General features: G+C 49.2%; 1 protein-coding gene across 1 annotated transcript in view; it reads left to right on the forward strand.

The window, feature by feature from the left end:
* Positions 1-6,390: 6,390 nt before the first annotated feature.
* Positions 6,391-18,991, forward strand: part of GNG4 (G protein subunit gamma 4) — a 28,328-nt gene continuing 15,727 nt past the window's right edge. Inside the window, exons 1-2 of the mRNA XM_049644966.1 lie at positions 6,391-6,483; positions 11,391-11,498. Coding sequence (XP_049500923.1) covers positions 11,400-11,498 — 99 coding nt within the window. The 5' untranslated portion in view covers positions 6,391-6,483; positions 11,391-11,399. The remainder of the gene's footprint in view (positions 6,484-11,390; positions 11,499-18,991) is intronic.

Consider the following 18,991-nt stretch of genomic DNA (forward strand, 5'->3'; position numbering starts at 1 on the left):
GGAGGGACAAAAAGAGAGGGTGAGAGAATCCCAAGAAGTCCTCATACTGTCAGCACGGAGCCCAGTGTGGGGCTCGAACCCACAAACATGAGATCATGACCGGAGCCGAGATCAAGAATCAGACACTTAGGGGCGCCTGGGTGGCTCAGTCAGTTGAGCGTCCGACTTTGGCTCAGGTCATGATCTCACGGTTCATGAGTTCGAGCCCCGTGTCAGGCTCTGTGCTGACAGCTCAGAGCCTGGAGCCTGCTTCGGATTCTGTGTCTCCCTCTCTCTCTTCCCCTCCCCTGCTCATGCTCTGTCTCTCTCTGTCTCAAAAATAAAAAAAATTAAAAAATAAAAAAACATTAAAATTAAAACAAAAAAAAAAAGAATCAGACACTTAACCACATATGGGCACACCCTTACAGTCTTTGTTCTGAAGTCTATTTTGTTTGCCATAAGTATTGTTACTCCAGCTTTTTTTCATTTCCGAGGCATGAAATATCTTTTTATATACCTTCACTTTCAGTCTGCATGTGTCTTTAGATACGAAGTGAGTCTCCTGTAGGCAGCATATAGATGAAACTTGGGTTTTTTATCATTCAGTCACTCTCTTTCTTTTGATTGGAGCGTTTGTTCCATTTAAAGTAGTTGTTGATTGCTATGTTTTTATTGCCATCTTGTTCATTATTTCGGGTTGCTTTTGTAGTTCTTCTCTGTTGCTTTCTTCTTCTCTTGCTCTCTTCCCTTGTGATTTGATGACTTTCTTTAGTCTTTGGCTAAGATTCCTTTCTCTTTATTTTTTGTAGATCTATTATAGGTTTGTGGCTTTTGGTTACCATGAGGTTCATATAAAACACCATATGGAGATATAGCAGTCTGTTTTAAGTTGATAGCTGCTTAAGTTTGTACACATTCTAAAAGCAGTACATTTTTACTCCCTCTCCATGTTTTATATATTTGATATCATATTTTACATCTTTTTTATTTTTTATTTTTTCCTTGATCATTTTCTTTTACTTCTAGTTATGGCCTTTTCTGCTTAAACAAGTCATTTTAACACTTCTTATAAGACCAATTTAATGGTGATAAACTCTTTTGACTTTTGTTTATATGGGAAACTCTTTATCTCTCCTGCAGTTCTGAATGATAACCTTGCCAGGTAGAATATTTTTGGTTGCACGTTTTTTTCCTTTAGCACTTTGAAGATATCATGCCTGCAAAGTTCCTGCTGGAAAATCAGCTGATAGCCGTATGAGATTTCCCTCGTATATAACTGTTGTCTTTCCTCTTGCTGTCATTTACGCTGAAGGAGGGCAAGAAGAATGCCACCTGCCAGCACTTCCATTCCCAGAGAAAGTTCCTACAGAACCCTGGCCCTGTGGCACATGCCCTAAAATTAATTAATAAATCTCCACAGGGCGCCTGAATGGCTTGGTCAGTTAAGCGTCTGATTCTTTTTAAATTTTTTTTTTAACGTTTTTTATTTATTTTTGAGACAGAGAGAGACAGAGCATGAACGGGGGAGGGGCAGAGAGAGAGGGAGACACAGAATCGGAAGCAGGCTCCAGGCTCTGAGCCAACAGTCCAGAGCCCGACGCGGGGCTCGAACTCATGGACCGCGAGATTGTGACCTGAGCCGAAGTCGGACGCCCAACCGACTGAGCCACCCAGGCGCCCCAAGCGTCTGATTCTTGATTTCGGCTTAGGTCATGATCCCAGGGTCGTGGGATCGAGCTCCACTTCAGGCTCCATGCTGAGAGTGGAGCCTGCTTGGGATTCTGTCTCTTTCTCCTTCTGTCCCTCTCCCCTGTGTGCGTTCTCTCTCTCTCTCAAATAAACAACAACAACAATAATAATAATAATCAATCTCCTTCACACATTACCCAGGTACTTTTCAAAGTTCTGGTTCTCAGAACATGAGAGATTTAACAGTAGAGGCTCGGTTTCCTGTAGCAAGTCAGCTCCCAGAGTTAAGCCCTGCTGATTTTCAAGGCTGGGTGTATTGGGGGCTTGTCTTCTTGGAGGTGCAGATCCCCAGGGCAGAGGGGTGCCTGGTATGGATCTTGAGCTCCTCACCCCCCAGGGAGGACTTCATGCCTTTGATATCCCTCCTGATGTCTTTAGCTGTGGAAGATCTGTTCTATCCGTCTTTAGGTCGTCCTCAGGAGGGTTGTTCTATATGTAGTTACAGCCTTGGTGTGTGCATGGGAGGAGGTAAGCTCAGAATCGTCCTGCTCCCCTCAGAATCAGCCACAATTATATTATTATGAGAAAAGGAGAGAATGGCTTCAGCCCCGCATACACCTACCACACTATGACCGTTACTTATTTACTTGTTCCTGCTCAGACACTGAGCTCTGTGGGGCCGGCAAGTCTCATTCCTCCTTCTGGCTTCAGAATCTCCCATAGAAACCAACATAGATCTTCAGGTCAGGTCAAGTTCTTTGGTTATACACCCCCTAAGAATTGCATGCCTCCGTGTATGAGAATGAATTCACCAGTACAGTTTTTTGAACAATGCATGATATGCCCCACCGGACTGTAAGCCTGGTGAGAACAGAGACTATGATTTTTGCCCCTCAAGACCCAGCACCACGCCATCAGCAAAGAGGCGTGACTTTAGGTCATTACACTTCACAACTGGGAGCTGAATTGGCTCCGTTTTAAGAATCGAAACCACAGCAGTCATGGAGAATCAGCATCGTTGCTGTGAAGCCCGAGCCTGTTCTTTCACATATACATGAGTCACAGTTATATGAACGTGGATAGTGGGCCTGTCCTGGGATGGTGCTGGGCACACAGACATTAGTAAAACCACCCTCTGCCCTTGAGGGCCTCCCAGCCAGCTGATGGCCACGTGGTAGAACTTTCTAGGCCTCCACAATGAGACTACTACAGCATTTTGTCTACAGATAAATATGTTTTTCCTATTTAAGGGGGGGGGGGGGAAGCCATGAGAACATCATGGCAGCATATTTAGGGCCATTAAAAAGCAGTGTTTTTCAGTGACAGATCAAGCAGACCAGTCAAGAGCTAATTCCTGCCAGCACCAATAATTTGTCTCGCTTTGAGAAGCAGTAGTGGTACTGGGAGGTGTCTACAGCTCCTTCCTGGGGCCCAGGGCAACTTGGTGGGATGACATCTGAAGAAAGCCCCAAGCATTCGATACAAAATGCTATGCAAGTGGCAAGTGGACAAGGAGAAATTGATCATCTTTCCTCGATACACAGTCTCTCAAAGAACTACCAGAGTCAACAAAATCATCTGTAAGAGCAGCCCAAAAGGCTGGATGGGACCGCGAATAGTAACGGGAGGGTCAGGAGAAGAGTGACGTTACCATCCCCCACCTACGGACTCCTGTGTCTTCAGTCAAGTCTCTTCACCTTGGGCTCAGACTCCCTGCATAAAGTGGCACTGCCCCCCCCCCACCCCCACCCCAGCCCTGGCACAGAACATCTCCAACTCTATTTTGCACATGAATCGCTCCGGTGAAAATGTGGCTGTCATTCCAAAGGTCTGGGTGGACCCTGAGATTGTGTGTCTGTCCCCTTCCCGGACCCACCTGGATCTGTCCATGAGAGTCTGAGATCTGCCTGCAGCACGTGACGGGAGTATGAAAAGCACCAGCTTAGATGCAGACTAGCGCTGTGTCTTTTCAGATGCGGCTTGCACCCCGGAATTACCTCGAAAGTCAGTGTGGCTTAGTGGTCTGGGGTGTGACCGCGGCATCTCATCTTTTAAGGCGCCAGGTGATTCACATGCACAGCAAAGTCTCGGAACCAATGGACTTGGGCAGTGGTTTGGGGACTTGAGGTGTCAGAATCCCCTGGAGAGCCCAGAAAGAGCACCGGGGCCCAGGGTCGTGGGAGTGGAACAGAGCCGGGCCTCGGCGGTACTGAGTTCCCGGGTGCTTCTGATTCTGCCAGTGTAGGGACCGCCGAGAGAGGCAGACCTACCCACGGTGGGCTGGAGAACAGCAGGTGCACGGAGAATGGTGTGCAGGTGCGCTGCCGTTATCCGTCCCCTCAGCCCCCTGGGCAGCCGGTGCCAGTGCAGCCAGCTGGCTCACTGGGTCCCTTCACCCGCCGTGTGTGATGACAAAGTATGAGATGCATTGTTCATTCCAAACAAAAACAAAACCCGAGTGTTCCTGAATCAGTCCTTTGGGGAATGGTGGGTTTCGGGCAATAGGTTTCTTCACCGCAGGACTCCTCAGAGACTTTATGTGCCAGTGTGCAGCACGGCCCTCCAAAGGCACAAGTGAAATAATGGCCATTTCTCAAATGTCTGTGACCAGGAAACCCTTTTTCATGGAGCCAGTCCAGAGAATTTGCTGCACAGGGGAGCCTGGGTGGCTCAGTCTGTGAAGCGTCCGACGTTGGCCCTGGTCATGATCTTTGGATCCTCTGTCCCCATCTCTCCCTCCCCCCAGTCTCTCTCTTGCTCTCTCTCTTTCTCTAAAATAAACACTAAAAAAAATTGAGGGGTTGGGGCACCTGGGTGGCTCAGTCGGGTGGGCATCTGACTTCCGCTCAGATCATGATCTCGTGGTTTGTGAGTTCGAACCCCGTGTCAGGCTCTGTGCCGACAGCTCAGAGCCTGGAGCCTGTTTCAGATTCTGTGTCTCCCTCTCTCTCTGCCCCTCCCCTGCTCATGCTCTGGCTCTCTCCATCTCAAAAATAAATAAAAACATTAAAAAAAATTGAGGGGCGCCTGGGTGGCTCAGTCAGTTAAGTATCCAACTCTTGGTTTCAGCTTACGTCATGATCTCACGATCTCGGGGGTTCGAGCCCCACATCAGGCTCCGTGCCAGCAGCATGGATTCTCTCTCTCCCTCTCTCTCTGCCCCTCCTCCACTTGCACTGTCTCTCTCTCTCTCAAATAAACTTAAAAAAAATTGAGAAGAGAATTTGCTGCACAAAGCCTTTAGACCCCTTTGACAGGATGTGTCCAGGTACAAAATATCTAATCTACTCAATAAAGCAAATATCAGCATCATCTCCGTATTTTTCTGGTTCTGTCCTAGCTTTCCTCATTCCATTTGTAGCATTTATTGCAAGACGTTTGTGGGGACCCGTGATGTGGACCCACTCAGAGGACTCTGCCTTTTCTTTTAAGGATGAAGACACTGAGAGTAGAGCGCATTGTCCTGGGCACATCTGATTTTAGGACAAAGATCACATAACTGGAGCAGAGGTCAGGACCTGGAGGGGGACTTGGGATGGTCTGGTGGCTTGTTCCCCAGCCCCCCACGCCCATCCCAGGGGTTTCCTGTCTGTCCAGAAGGTGGGCAGGGAGGACTCCTGGAGCCCAGCTTTAAAGTCACTTGCCTAGGGGCGCATGGATGGCTCAGTCAGTTCAGCGCCCAACTCTTGATTTCAGCTCAGTCATGATCTCACGAGTTCGTGAGTTCAAGCCCCACGTGGGGCTCTGTGCTGATGATGCAGAGCCTGTTTGGGATTCTCTCTCTCTCTGCCCCTTCCCGGCTCGCTCCCCGCCTTTCAAAATAAATAAACTTAAAAAAAATTGCAAAGCCACTTACCTAGGGAGCAGGCTTGACGCTCTGACCCTGCAGGACAGCAGGCCTCCTCTCTAGGGCTTTGTCTGTCTGCCTGTCTCCCTTTGGAAGATGGTGGGGGTGAGGGGAACACCGTGGGAACTGATCCACCCTCAGCCCTCGACTGGGGAAAATGCACCGGGCACGACTTCACCCATCCTTCCCCCAAGTCCAGCCCATTCCTGGCCAGCCTTTATATTGCCGCAGGTTCACGGGGATCCCCGGGATGTGGATGCTGTAGGGTGGAGTGGTCACAAAACCCCTGGGGGACGAGCCCGTTGTCCCAGAGAAGGGAGGCAACAAGCCAGGCGCCTCTCCACAGAGAGTCCCTGGCATTGAAGAGACCTTTAAAGCCACCCGATTGAGTCATCTCTTCTGTGCTAGATGTCTTTTGGTTGGAACCAGGTTATTCTAATATGCGTAGGGATAATGTTAATGGGAAGAGGCACTATAATTGGTTTTTATTTTCTTTGCTGTAATTTTCTCTCTCTTCACATTTTCCTCCAATTGGCCTAGCTCTTTATAATAAGAAAAGGCATCTAAACTGTTTCCGTTGGGCAGAGGTTGGCTAGAAGCGGGTCGCCGCGTGGGGCTGGGGGTGACCGGCAGTCCGGGAAGGGAGAGCCGGGCCAGCCCGTGGCCCCGAGGTGTTCCCGCTCCGCTGTGTGCGATCGGGGCTTCCCTTCCTGCCCGTAGCTCACCGTCTCCCGTGTGATCTGATAAGGAGACTCCGCGGGCTGCAGAGACAGCGCCAAAGCAGGAGCAGAGGGCCCTGGGGGCCGGGCGGTTGGGGGACAGCCGGCTTCTGCCACACCTGTCGACCCGTCTCTGGTTGCGTCCCCAGGTGAGCCTCAAAGCAGGAGCCGCGCATCGGCCTCTCCTCTGACAACTGTCAGCCTCTGCTGCCACCTGCCCAGGCCTGTCACTGCGCCTCTCAGCAGGTAAGGAAATGGTGTGTCGTGTCCAGGAGCGGGTTCCCTCTGGAGAGCAGGTGTCTTTGCCTGCAGTGCGCGTGTGGGCCTGGGTGAGGCTGGGCTGTCAGGATCTCCGTGTGTGGCCCGGTCCTCACACGTCACTTTCTCCCAGCAGCTGTCACCATCCTGTCCCCCTGCCCCCTTCCGTAGCAGATGTAGGGCCCTTATGAAGCCACCCCGTCACGTCCTCCCCCATGTGAGTGGATGGGCCCCCTGTTGGGGGAGAAGGGAGGAGAACTGGATGACTGGATGACCACAGAAGAGGCCCACGGCCTTCTCAGTCCTAAGTTAGGCAAAGTTCAGGATCACTCGAGGGGTGAGTCTGTGCTGGGAGAGTAGGAGAGACCAGGTGGCAAGAGGGAAACCCTGTTCCTGCCCCAGATGCCATACTAGGCCCCGGAGAGGGGACAAGCTGGGAGCCACACTAGGGAGGTGCTTCCTCCCACTTTCACTAGGAGTTCCACGCAATTAGGTTATCGAACCTTCCTGAATAGGTTTCCTCATTTGAGAAGGTAGGGGATCGGACCTGGACCTCTACGCTCCAATGTTAACATTGAGCAATTCAAATGTCACTTGCTACTCAAGATGTGGTCCACGGATCAGCCGCAGCTGAAAGCTTGTTAGAAATGCAGATTCTTGGGGGCGCCTGGGCGGCTCAGTCTGTTGAGCATCTGACTCTTGATTTGGGCTCAGGTCATGATCCCATTGAGCATGAAGCCTGCTTGGGATTCTCTCTCTCTCCCTCTGGCCCTCCCCCACTCACGCTTTCTTTCTCTCTCTCTCAAAAAAAAAGAAATGCAGACTGTTGGACCATACCCCAACTCACTCCATCAAAATCTGTGTTTTATCAAGCTCCCCAGGGATTCATACATTCATTAAATTTTTTTATAAGATTATTTATTTCGAGTGAGAATGTGTGTGCCCATGAGTCTAGGAGGGGCAGAGAGAGAGAGAGAGAGAGAGAGAGAGAGAGAGAAAATCCCAAGCAGACTCCACGCTGTCAGCACAGAACCCGACGCGGGGCTCAGACTCACAAACTGTGAGATCATGACCTGATGCTAAATCAAGAGTCAGATGCTTAACTGGCTGAGCCACCCAGGCCCCTCCTACATTTTTTAAAGGGCTGATTCAGAGAGTCCCGAAGGTGCGTGGAACACCTCACAAGGTAATTTGGTGGACGCCGAGGAGCAATGGAGCAGCTTTAAAGCCAGCCATGGTTCTCCCCCTGTGGCCCATGCCCAGAATCCCCTCGGGAGGTTGTGAAGTACAGGTGTCTAGATCGGGGGTCGGTCGCATTCCAGGTCCTGGGTACGTGTGCTGGGAGAAAGCTTACCGGCCACTCGGAGAGAGAGCATGAACAGACATGAAACAGTATGGGTCACTGATGGCAGTAAGAGCAACGTCCTATAAGGGGGTCTGACAGGGCCAGGGGGGAGCAGGGCAGAGGAGGTGGAGTGGAGCAGGCTTGTCATCCTGTGTCCCAGGAAGAGTGCCTTCTGCCCTTATTTTCTGCATCTCCACTCTTAGTTACGGGCAGCTGTAGTTACTCGTCCTCTTCTTTCTTGAGCGAGAGCGGAAATTGGGGAGAGCAAGGGATTTCCATTTCGTTGTTGGCTATTTGTTTTCATGTGTTGAAAAAGACTATTTGTATATGCTGAGGAGAGGGCGCCCAGAGACACCAACGTTACAGGAGAAAGAGGGCGAGTGACAGGGCAGAGCCTGAGGAGAGACGGCCCCACCACACGGGCAGTGTCAGCCTTGGATGAGGCCGGGCTTCCAGCCACAAGTGCCAGATGACCCAGGAGACTCCTGCGAGTCTCCTGACTTTGCCCTGGGTCAGTCCCCAGTGGCCAGTATGGCAAGACCCAGTCAAGGCAGCCAGAGAGGGGGTATCTCCTCTCATGCCTCAACAAGGGAAGTAAACACGAGGTAACCGGGAATGGGAGTGAGATGGCGGGCAGCTTTGAGGACCCACTAAGGCTGGCTGTGTGTGATGGCACCAGTCCCAGCACATGGGGGGCTTCCACGGAAGCACCTTGCAGCCCCTTAGTGTGAGTGGAGTGGGGAGGGTGTTGGATTGGTATGATGGGAAAGACAAAGGAAAGACGACAAGTCTTGGGAGAGAGGGACCATGAGTTGGGTTGTCCACTAGGCTGACTGTGGCTCTGGGTGACACTAGGGAAGGCTGTCACCGAGGAGACAGCCATGGAAGGACATAGCACTTTGAGGCTGAGAGGGAGGAAAAGGGTGAGCAAGGAAGGCTCAGAGGTTGTGGTGAGAAGGTGACACTGGGGCTGTGGACAGACATGGTCTGGAGGGGACACGGGAGGGGCCACCAAGGAGGTGGAGGCGCTGACAGGACGGGGCAGGGTTAAGAGTCCATGCATCTCAGGTTCTGGAGCCCCCACCCCACCAGCCTATTTTATCTCCAGGACACAAGAAGCCAAACACAGCTCATTGGGATCTTTCTGAATATTAAGCATTCAGCCAGAGTTCTCCTCTGTGTTGCAGAGTGGAGTAGTTGAAAATGTGCCCCTCTTTGTAAACAGAGGAAGAATGAGAAAATAGTGGGGTGGGATTGGGGTGTTCTAAATGCAGCCAGTCAGGGGCCAGAGGGAGGGAGATGGCCGCTCTGGGGTCTGACGAGGCTCTGATTCTGCTAGTAACAGTTCCTATACAGGGACACCTGCTCTCACTTAAACACACTCACACCCACCCACCCAGTGCAGAGCCCCTCTCCTCCTCCTTGGTTGGCCCTTCCCCCGTGTCTTCCATCTTCAGTCCTGCTGACCCTGGCCTCGGCTTCCTTCTACTCAGCCATCGCTGTGCCCTGCTTCGGTGCCTTCCCCAACTTCTAAAATCCCAAGATCAAATATGGGGAAGGAGAAGGATGAATTCTGGAATGGGAAGAGAGGATCAGGATCTGAGAGCAATGATTTGTGGGTCCTTTTTTCCTTGCATCAGGCCGGGGAAGGTTGAGAACCAGACTGTTCTTCCTTTTGTGTGGATACAGAGGAACGCAGATACACATCAACACCCACACCCACAGAGGAACAGCTACACACACATGGACTGGCACAGGGCACGTACCACAGGCCTGTGGGCACACACAGGGACACACACAGACCTGAACACACATGCAGAACACATAAGCGCATCTCTACATAGCAGGGTTTAGGTGGCTGTCCCCCTGGGTTTCCAAGCCCCAACTATTCATTATTCTCCTTCTCTTCTTGTTGAGTAGAAGTTCCCAAGCAAGACAGGAACACCTACCTGTTAAACTCTAATTTAGGTGACTGATCTATATCTTAGAACAAGAAACTTTTGGGGGTACCTGAGTGGCTCAGTCGGCTAAGCATCCGACTCTTGATTCCAGCTCAGGTCATAATCTCACAGTTCATGAGATCGAGCCCCGAGCTGGGCTCTGTGCTTACATCATGGAGCCTGCTTGGAATTCTCTGTCTCCCCCTCTCCATCCCTCCCCCACTCATTCTCTCTCTCTTTCTCTGTCTCTCTATCTCTCTGTCTCTCTGTCTCTCAGTCTCTGTCTCTCTGTCTCTCAAAAGAAACATAAAAAAAAACAAGAAACCTTTATTTTTCAAAACACTGCCTGTGGACAAATGAGGCTGCTGCCATGCCTCGCCTGAACCACAGAGTTAGCACGTATGTGGAAACCCCACAGAGCGTGGCCTATACACCAAGATACTGGGCGGGTCTCCTCAACCCTCACTATGTGCCTTTGGAAGCCACTGTCACCTGTGCGACCCACCTGCAGCTCTGAGGTTGAATGATTAGGCCCCTTCCAAGTGGTCTCTCATTAGATGGGGCAACTGGAACTGTGGGCACCTGTGTAGAAGTCTGTGCTTTCTTGTGGAACAGTTCGCATTCCAGTGTTTTCTTAGTCATGTGGCACCCTTACATGTCAGATCAGGGAGAATTTCTTTCTTCTACAAATACAGATCTCTGCTTGGGATAGGGTGTGTGTGTGTGTGTGTGTGTGTGTGTGTGTGTGTGTATCTGTGATTGTTTAAAAACAAACTCGGGCACCTGGGTGGCTCAGTCACTTGAGCGTCCGACTTTGGCTCAGGTCATGATCTCCTGGTTCACGAGTCTGAGCCCCGCATCGGGCTCTTAACTCTCAGGGTGGAGCCTGCTTCCGATCCTCTGTCCCCCTCTCTCGCTGCCCCTCCTCCATCCCTCGCTTGCATGTGTGTGCTCTCTCAAAAATAAATATTTCTAAAAGTTAAAATAAATAAAAGCTCCCAGCATCAAGTCCGTAAAATTTTTCGAATGAGGGCAAATTAACATTAATAATAAAGCGACTGTATTCAGGGGAAACTTGTACTTAGAGCTGTAGAATGCCAGGAGGGCCGTTAGGAAGCTATAGAAAGACCCCTTACCTAGGCTTCAAAGCTTTGCGTTTGGGTTCTGGATCCACAAAGTTTGGCTGTGAGACCTTTAGCTATTGGCTTAATTTCTCTGAGTTTTGCACTTTCCTGACTCAACAAAACCAAACTTAATTTGTTCTGCCAGCCTTCGGGGCTGCTAGGGGAATGAACGGACAAATGTGTAGGGAAACGATTTACTGCTAACAAAGTACCACACAAAAGTCAGGGGATTAACGCTGGGACCATCTAGTATCTTCCGCTCCCTCTACTCACGGCTGAGAAAGTCTCCCCAGGCAAAAGCCTAAGGTCTTGCTCCCGTCCCCCTCGTGAAGCATTTCTTCCGCTCGTCCCGGGAGGGTTTACTCACAGATGCTCCCTGGCGTGGACAGAGACGCTGTGGGTGGTGGGAGCGGGGAGAAGAGCGAGGGCTCCGCCCGAACTTGGGGAAAAGCCGCACTTCCAACCCTCTGACTTTGCTCGTTGCAGGGGCAGAGAATGAAAGAAGGCATGTCGAATAACAGTAATACCAGCATCTCCCAAGCGCGGAAGGCCGTCGAGCAGCTTAAGATGGAAGCCTGTATGGACAGGGTGAAGGTGAGCACGCCCGAGCCGGCCTCACCCCCTGCCCCAAACCCAGCTCGGAGCGGTCCTCCCATTTCCTCGCGAGAGTTATTAACACGCTACCCGGCAGAGCGGCCAGCCGGCCTTGGCAGCTGTAACATTTACAAATGAGCGTTTGCCTCAGAGTTCCAAGTGTGCTCAAGGATCCAAAGGATGCAGAATACACAGTGTGCATGAATTCCGTAAGGAATGGCCAAAAATAGACTCATATTCGTCTCAGCTCTATTTAGCCCTGTTGTCATGCCAATAAGCGAGAGAGTTTAACAGTGAGATCAGTCAGAGTTCTCCCGCCTGATCCAGTGACTTCGAGGTTAGGCAGTGTCGGGTGTTTTGACAGGGGCGCTGTTGAGAGTGGAGCATTGAACCGTGCATCGTGTTTGTCAAATGTTCCTTTGGGGAAAGTGAAGGAAGGTGCCAGTCGCCTCCTACCGTGTTCATTTCGCTGCTCAGCGTAGGTCTGTTCGTGCTGGGAGAGCTGGAGCAGGATGAAGCCACCTATTTTCCAGATGTCACTTAGATTTGCAGGAGGCCGGGCAGAGCACGTCGCTCTGAAATAGCATGCGGGGCCATTGACTGTGATAGAGCTGGAACCCCGCCAGGAGTCTGACACTAGGAGGCTCAAGTCCAGCGGCCTTTGGGCACCTGGAATCAGGGGTCTCGCCCAGGCATCCGGGATTCATAGAAGACAGGTTGCAAGGGGGCAACGGGTGCCTCCTAAAGCCTTCCGCTGGCAGAGCAGACAGTCCCTCCCCAAGGTTCCCATCACCAAGACCCCTTCCCCCCACCTCACGCTGCAGTTACGGCCAGCTAGCACCAGCTCCTGCCTCCATCGCGACAGTTATTCCCTCCCCCGGGGCCTTGGGGTTCGAGCTATCCAAGGAGGCAGCGGCGTGCACAGAAAGTGACATAATGATAGAAGACACGGGGAGGGGGTCCAGCGTGATGCAAATTGGCATAAGTGGACCAGTATCATGGGCCACCTTGCACATTCTTTTTTTTTTTAAACGTTTATTTATTTTTGAAAGACAGAGTGCGAGTGGGGGAGAGGTGAGGGAGGGGCAGAGAGAGAGGGGGACACAGCATCGGAAGCAGGCTCCAGGCTCCGGAGCTGTCGCCACAGAGCCCGACGCGGGGCTCGAGCTCGTGAAGCGTGAGAGCGTGACCTGAGCCGAAGTCGGATGCTCAACCGACTGAGCCACCCAGGTGCCCCAACATGTATTTTTTTAATGTAGTAAGATACACATAACATGTACCCTTTTAACCGTTTTTTTTTTTTAAGTTTATTTATTTTTTGACAAAGAACAAGCAGGGGAGGGGCAGAGAGGGGGGTGGACAGAGGACCTGAAGTAGGCTCTGAGCTGTCAGCATAGAGCCCGATGCGGGGCTCAAACTCACAAACCAAGATCATGACCTGAGCTGAAGCCGGTCGCCTAACCGACTGAGCCACCCAGGCACCCCTTCACACGTGGTTTTAAGCACTAGACCCCCCCTTGCTTCTGAACACAGCATGGCTTTGGGGAAAAATCTAGTTAATGCAAGTCCTGGCAAAATGAGGTGCGTATTGTTATCAATTAGCCAGACAATAAAGACGGAATCTGGAGAGAAAGAGAAGCCATCAAGGACACTCCGAACTGACTTCGATAAGGGCTTTGAGGAGGGAGGAAAGAGGAAGAGAGTCACCAGGGAGAAGAGGTGGCCTTTCTAGAATGGGCGAGAGGTCACTGCAGGAGGGGGGAAGGAAAAGGGGAGCCTGGACGGTAAATGACAGAGGGAAGCCCCAGGGAAGCAGATGAGCGGGTCATACAATTCGCTGAACTCATACAGAAAGGGACGGGAATCCCAGGTCCACGTGAAGGAGGAAAGGACAGGCTGAGTGTGTGGGGAGAACGCGGAAGAGGTGACTGGGCAGTGCCTTTCATGGGGCCCTGGAGAGAGGAAAGAACACGCTGGAGGGAAACCTCTGGAGGCTTCATGGAAGAAATCATTGCGACTGCCATCCCACAGAGCTGGCCCCCAGGTGGAAGCCTCCGATGACGACCGGAGGACAGCGCGAGCTCGGGCAGGTGTCGGGCACGAAGCAGGAAAGGACACGGCTGCCAAGGTACATAGGCAACTGTGGAGCCCCCCTCTGGGCTGTGTGGTTTTACCGTGTTTGGGGGAGTGTCTTATGTGGAAGGAGAGGAAGGCACGCTCGCGGTTCATGAGAATAAAGGAGAGGAGAGAAGAGAAAGTAACTGCGTTAAGCAGCTGTTTGGGTTGCAAAGGTAAGAAAAAATAATAGCGTGAACTCAGGTCTGAGCAGTTCATGGCGGAAAAATGCAGCCAAAATACCCACTATGGTCTTGAAGTCCTGTTTGTCCCCTAAAAACATCACCTGCATAAGAGCACTTGTGCGGGTGTCGGCTTTGTCCTCAATGATGCAGGGGGCATAGGAGGGACGCTTTATAAAGGCCACAGCCGGACCTCAGGCCCTCACACGGTTGGGTTCAGAGACCCCCTCCCCACCACCTCAGTGCCCTCTCTACCTTCATTTCATGTTTATTCAGTTCCTCCCCCAACTCAGCCCTGCTTCCCAGCATCCATGGGATTCTTCTCTGTCCGACCTAGGAGCTCATCAGGGCATTTCTCAACAAACATGGGTGCTGTCTTTGAGAACCTGTATCAGCTACTAATATTCCCCGTGTATCACAAGAGCAAAGAAGATTCAGCGCAGAAGATCCAGCATAGCTTTTTGCCTCCCAAAAAGCGAAAGTCTTGGAAAATAATACTCGGGATCCTACAAAAGAAGTAAAGAACACATTCAGATGACATCCTGGAGACTGTTTTGGTCCTAAGGAAAAGAATACCCCATAGCCTTATTCTTTCGCTCACCCGTTAGAGGCTTACGCTATACAAAATTCTACCAGGAAGGTACGTAAATGACATTGATCACCAAGCAGTGAGAATTTGTCGAACAGTTGTGGCAGATACAAGCTGAGCAAAGCATAAAAGGTTTAAGTGGAGAAAATGGTCCCTGGAGCTGGCCGGTCAGCCCGAGAGGAGAGCAGCTGGGGAGAAGGTGTTGTCCCAGGGGGAAAATACAGAGGTCCTGAGCCGGCTGGGTCACAGGCTCCCAGGAAGGGTTGTGGAAGCTGTGTCTCCACTGGGCACTGCTGAGGGTGCTTTGATTTCCCTGGTCCCGGGGGGAAAAGGAATTGCCAGGGGCTGTGACTTGGTGGGATCTGGAGGTAGACGACACCCTTTAGCAAACCTAACTCTCCAACGGGACCAGGAGGAAACAGCTGACGGACTTGCCGAGTGATGATATGCTCAATTGTCTGTCTGTCTGTCTCTCCCTTATTTGCCCTAAGGCCTGTGGCAGATGATTTTAAGAGCGATGGGATGTACTCACCATCCCCAAGGGGGCTGTCATTAGACTGAGATTAATTTTGTCAGCACAAGCTTGATGTGCAGATTGCTGACACATCAACCGGTTTTATGTCAACTTGCGTTCCGCAGATGGCTAAAAACAGGGCAGCGGGAACGTTGTCGGTTGATGAACGGTCCGAAAGACGACGGCAGGAGTAGATTAGTGTGGGAGGTTATTGACATGGAAGAAGAGAGAGTATATCATGACAGGTGATGACAGTCCTTCTCCATATCAGCGAGACTCTGAGTAAGTGGCCTGTGCGGGAGGCCGTAGTTCCTATTTCGAAAAGAACAGCATTTCCCTGTTCATGAAAATGGTATTCATTTACTTGCGAGAGTTTTGGTAGATAAAAGTATAAGGAAGAAAATGTGAATGATTTATAACCACTACATTTCCGTACTCTTCCATCTACCTGTTGGCCTAGTTTTCTTTTTATAAAATTGTGGTTGTTACCTTTTGCAACCTGGTTTATCACCAAACAGTATATTGTGATGGTACATCCAGGTCAGTAAATACTCTCCTAAAATGTCATTTTTTACTGTCCCTTCTCTTCCTCACCTGATGCACAATCATTTATTTAACTGGTCTCCCATCCTTGGACATTTCCCTTATTTCCAATTTTGCAGTACTTCTTTTTAAACAACACTGCAGCAACCACACTGGTAGATAAAATTTGCACATGTTTCATTGTCTCTTTAGGATAAATTCCTATGGGCTGAAATTGCTCAGTCAAAGGATATGTTCTATTCTAAAGTGTTTGAATCCATATCAGATTTCCCCATGAAAAGTGGTACCAGTTTAGGAGCCCCTGAGTGGCCCAGTGGGTTGAGTTTCCAACCCTTGATTTCAGCTCAACCCTTGATTCAGCAGCTCAGGGCATGATCTCGTGGTTCATGGGATCGAGCCCCATGCCAGGCTCCAAGCTGACAGCTCAGAGCCTGCTTGGGTGGGATTCTCCCTCTCTCTCTCTCCCTCTCTCTCTCTCTCTCTCTCTCTCCCCTCTCCCTGCCCCTCCCCTGCTCCTTCTTTCTCTCTCTCTGCCCCACCCTGCATTCAAGTTCTCTCTGTCTCTCAAAATAACTAAATAAATAAACATTACAAAATAAAAAGAAAAGTGGTACCAGTTTAAAATCTTACCAGCAATGAAGTCTGTTCCCCAGACTCTCCTAGCACCAGACCATTCTTTGAGCCAGACCATTTTGATTATGGGTACATATTCCCTTCATCTGCATCCCCCCCCCGCCCCCGCCACATTCAGAGAGCTGGGGAGTCAGTGGAGGAGGGGAGGGAAGCCTCCAAGAAGCCTCAGTTAATGCTTTTGCACACTACTCTGGGAATACATTTCTGTTTCAAACAAAATTTTGTGAAGATTTTGTTTTCCGTTTTTTTAAGTTATTTATTTTGAAAAAAAGAGAGAGTGAGTGAGAGAGGAAGGGACAGAGATAGAGGGAGAGAGAGAATCCCAAGCAGGCTCTGCACCCACACGGGGTTCAATCTCACAAACCGCGAGATCTAAGTATTTCATTTCTAAGTAATCTCTACACCCAACGTGGGGTCGAATTTACAACCCCGAGATTAAGAGTCACACGCTCTACAGACTGAGCCAGCCAGGCGCCCCCAAAGAATTTTTTTTAAATCTCATATTCAAATCTTTACTCCATTTTGAGTTAATTTTTATGGATGTTATGAAATAACTGTCCAGTTTCATTTTTTTACATGTGGCTGTCTGCTCCACTTTAAGAGCACATTTTCTGTTGTGGTGCTTACCTTCTTATTGATTATACCATCAAGGTCTTATTGATTATACCATCCATAAGGTCCATTGGTGTTGTTGCAAATGGCAAAATTTCATTGTGTGTGTGTGTATGTGTGTGTGTGTGTGTGTGTGTGTGGCTGGGTAATATTCCATTGTACGTAAATACCGTATCTTCTTCATCCACTTATCAATGGAAACTTGGCTGCTTCCCTATCTTGACTATTATAAATAATGCTGCTGTAAGTATAAGGGTGCATATATCTTTTCAAATTAGTGTTTTGTTTTCTTGGGGTAAATACCCAGTAATGAAATTGCTGGATCATATGGTATTTCTGTTTTTAACTTGTTGAGGAGCCTCCGTACCGTTTTCCACAGTGGCTACGGCAATTTGCAGTCCCACCAACAGTGTGTGAGGGTTCTTTTTTCTCCACATCCTCACCAACACTTTGATTCTAGCCACTCTCACAGGTGTGAAGTGTGACACCTCACTGTGGTTTTAATTCCCATTTCCCTGATGATGAGTGATGTTAAGCATCTTTGCATGTGTCGGTTGGCCATCTGGATGTCTTCTTTGGAGAAATGTCTAGTTAGGTCCCCTGCCCATTTTCTAATTGGATTATTTGTTTTTTGGTGTTGAGTTGTACAAGTTCTTTATATATTTTGGATACTAATCCCTTATCAGATAAATCATTTGCAAATATCTTCTCCCATTTAGTAGAGTGCCTTTTAGCTTAATTTTGCTTTTTGTTTCTCTTGCCTTAGAAGACCTATCTTGAACAGTGTTTCTATGGCTGATGCCAGAGAAATTACTGCCAATGTTTTCTTCCAGGAGTTTTATGGTTTTGTTTTCACATTTAGGGCTTTAATCCATTTTGAGTTTATTTTTATGTATGCTGTAACAAAGTGACCTGTTTCATTCTTTTGCGTGTAGCTGTCCAGATTTCCTGGCACCATTTGTTGAAGAAACTGTGTTTTCTCCATTGTATGTTCTTGCCTCCTTTTTCATAGATTAGCTGACTATATAAGCATGGGTTTGTGTTTTTAATTTTTTTAAGTTTATTTATTTATTATGAGAGAGAGAGAGAGTGAGAGCAGGCGGGGGACGGACAGAGAGAGAGAATCCCCAGCAGGATCTGCACTGTGAGTGTGGAGGTCAATGTGGGGCTCAGTCCCACAAACCATGATATCACCACGTGAGCCGAAATCAGGAGTCGGATGTTTAATTGACTGAGTCCCCCAGGCGCCCCAAGTGTGGGTTTATGTCTGGGCTCTTTATTCTGTTCTACTGATCTATGGTCTATCTTTGTGCCAGTACCATACTGTTTTAATTACTACAGCTTTATAGTATATCCTGAACTCTGGGATTGTGATTCCTCCCCGTATCAAAAAACCTCCAGCTTTGTTCTTCTTCTTCAAGATTGCCTTGGCTATTCGGGGTCTTTCAGGGACCTATATTTACATAGCTCCATACAAGTTTTATGGACCTATGTAAATATACTGCCAGAAAACCTCAAACTAGGCTATGGCATATAAAGGACCAATAAAGTATTCATGTAAGAAAAAGTTTTCTTCCAGAAAACCAAAGAAAACTTTAGGTAACTGTGTTATAGTCAAAAAATGTAAAACAAATATAGAATCTATGAAACCCTAGCTCAAAGAAGAGAAAAAAGAATGAGTTGGAAAAGGAGGAGGTGGAAAAACTAAGGAAAAAAGTTGACAGGGGAGAGGGAACACCATTAAACGCAGCAAAGAGTGTAACACACACTATAGAAAAACAAATTATTGACACAGAGCACAGGCTTAGGAAACGCCTACATAATGCAAAAGAAAAAGATGAACAGTCAGATAAAAGCAGTTAGAGAGAGAGTGATACAAATAAAGACTGACAGGAACATTCCAAGATTTGAATGCTGGTGTTCCCGGCAGAGAGAACAAATGGCATAGAAAACACTCTTAAGGGTAGAATATAAAAAGGTTTCATTAGGGACGCCTGGGTGGCTCAGTCAGTTGAGCGTCCGACTTCGGCTCAGGTCATGATCTCGCGGTTCATAAGTTCAAGCCCCGCATCGGGCTCTGTGCTGTCAGCTCGGAGCCTGGAGCTGCTTCGGATTCTGTGTGTGTGTGTGTGTGTGTGTGTGTGTGTGTGTGTCTGCCCCTCCCTGCTCACACTCTGCCTCTCTCTCTCAAAATTAAACAATAAAACATTTAAAAAATATATAAATAAATAAAAAGCTTTCATTAAATAAAGGAAGACTTGAATCTGCAGATGCAAACAGCTCATCGTGTTCCGGGACAGACGAT

The sequence above is a fragment of the Panthera uncia genome, chromosome D2 (genome assembly GCF_023721935.1).
Source record: "Panthera uncia isolate 11264 chromosome D2, Puncia_PCG_1.0, whole genome shotgun sequence".
Taxonomy (NCBI): domain Eukaryota; kingdom Metazoa; phylum Chordata; class Mammalia; order Carnivora; family Felidae; genus Panthera; species Panthera uncia.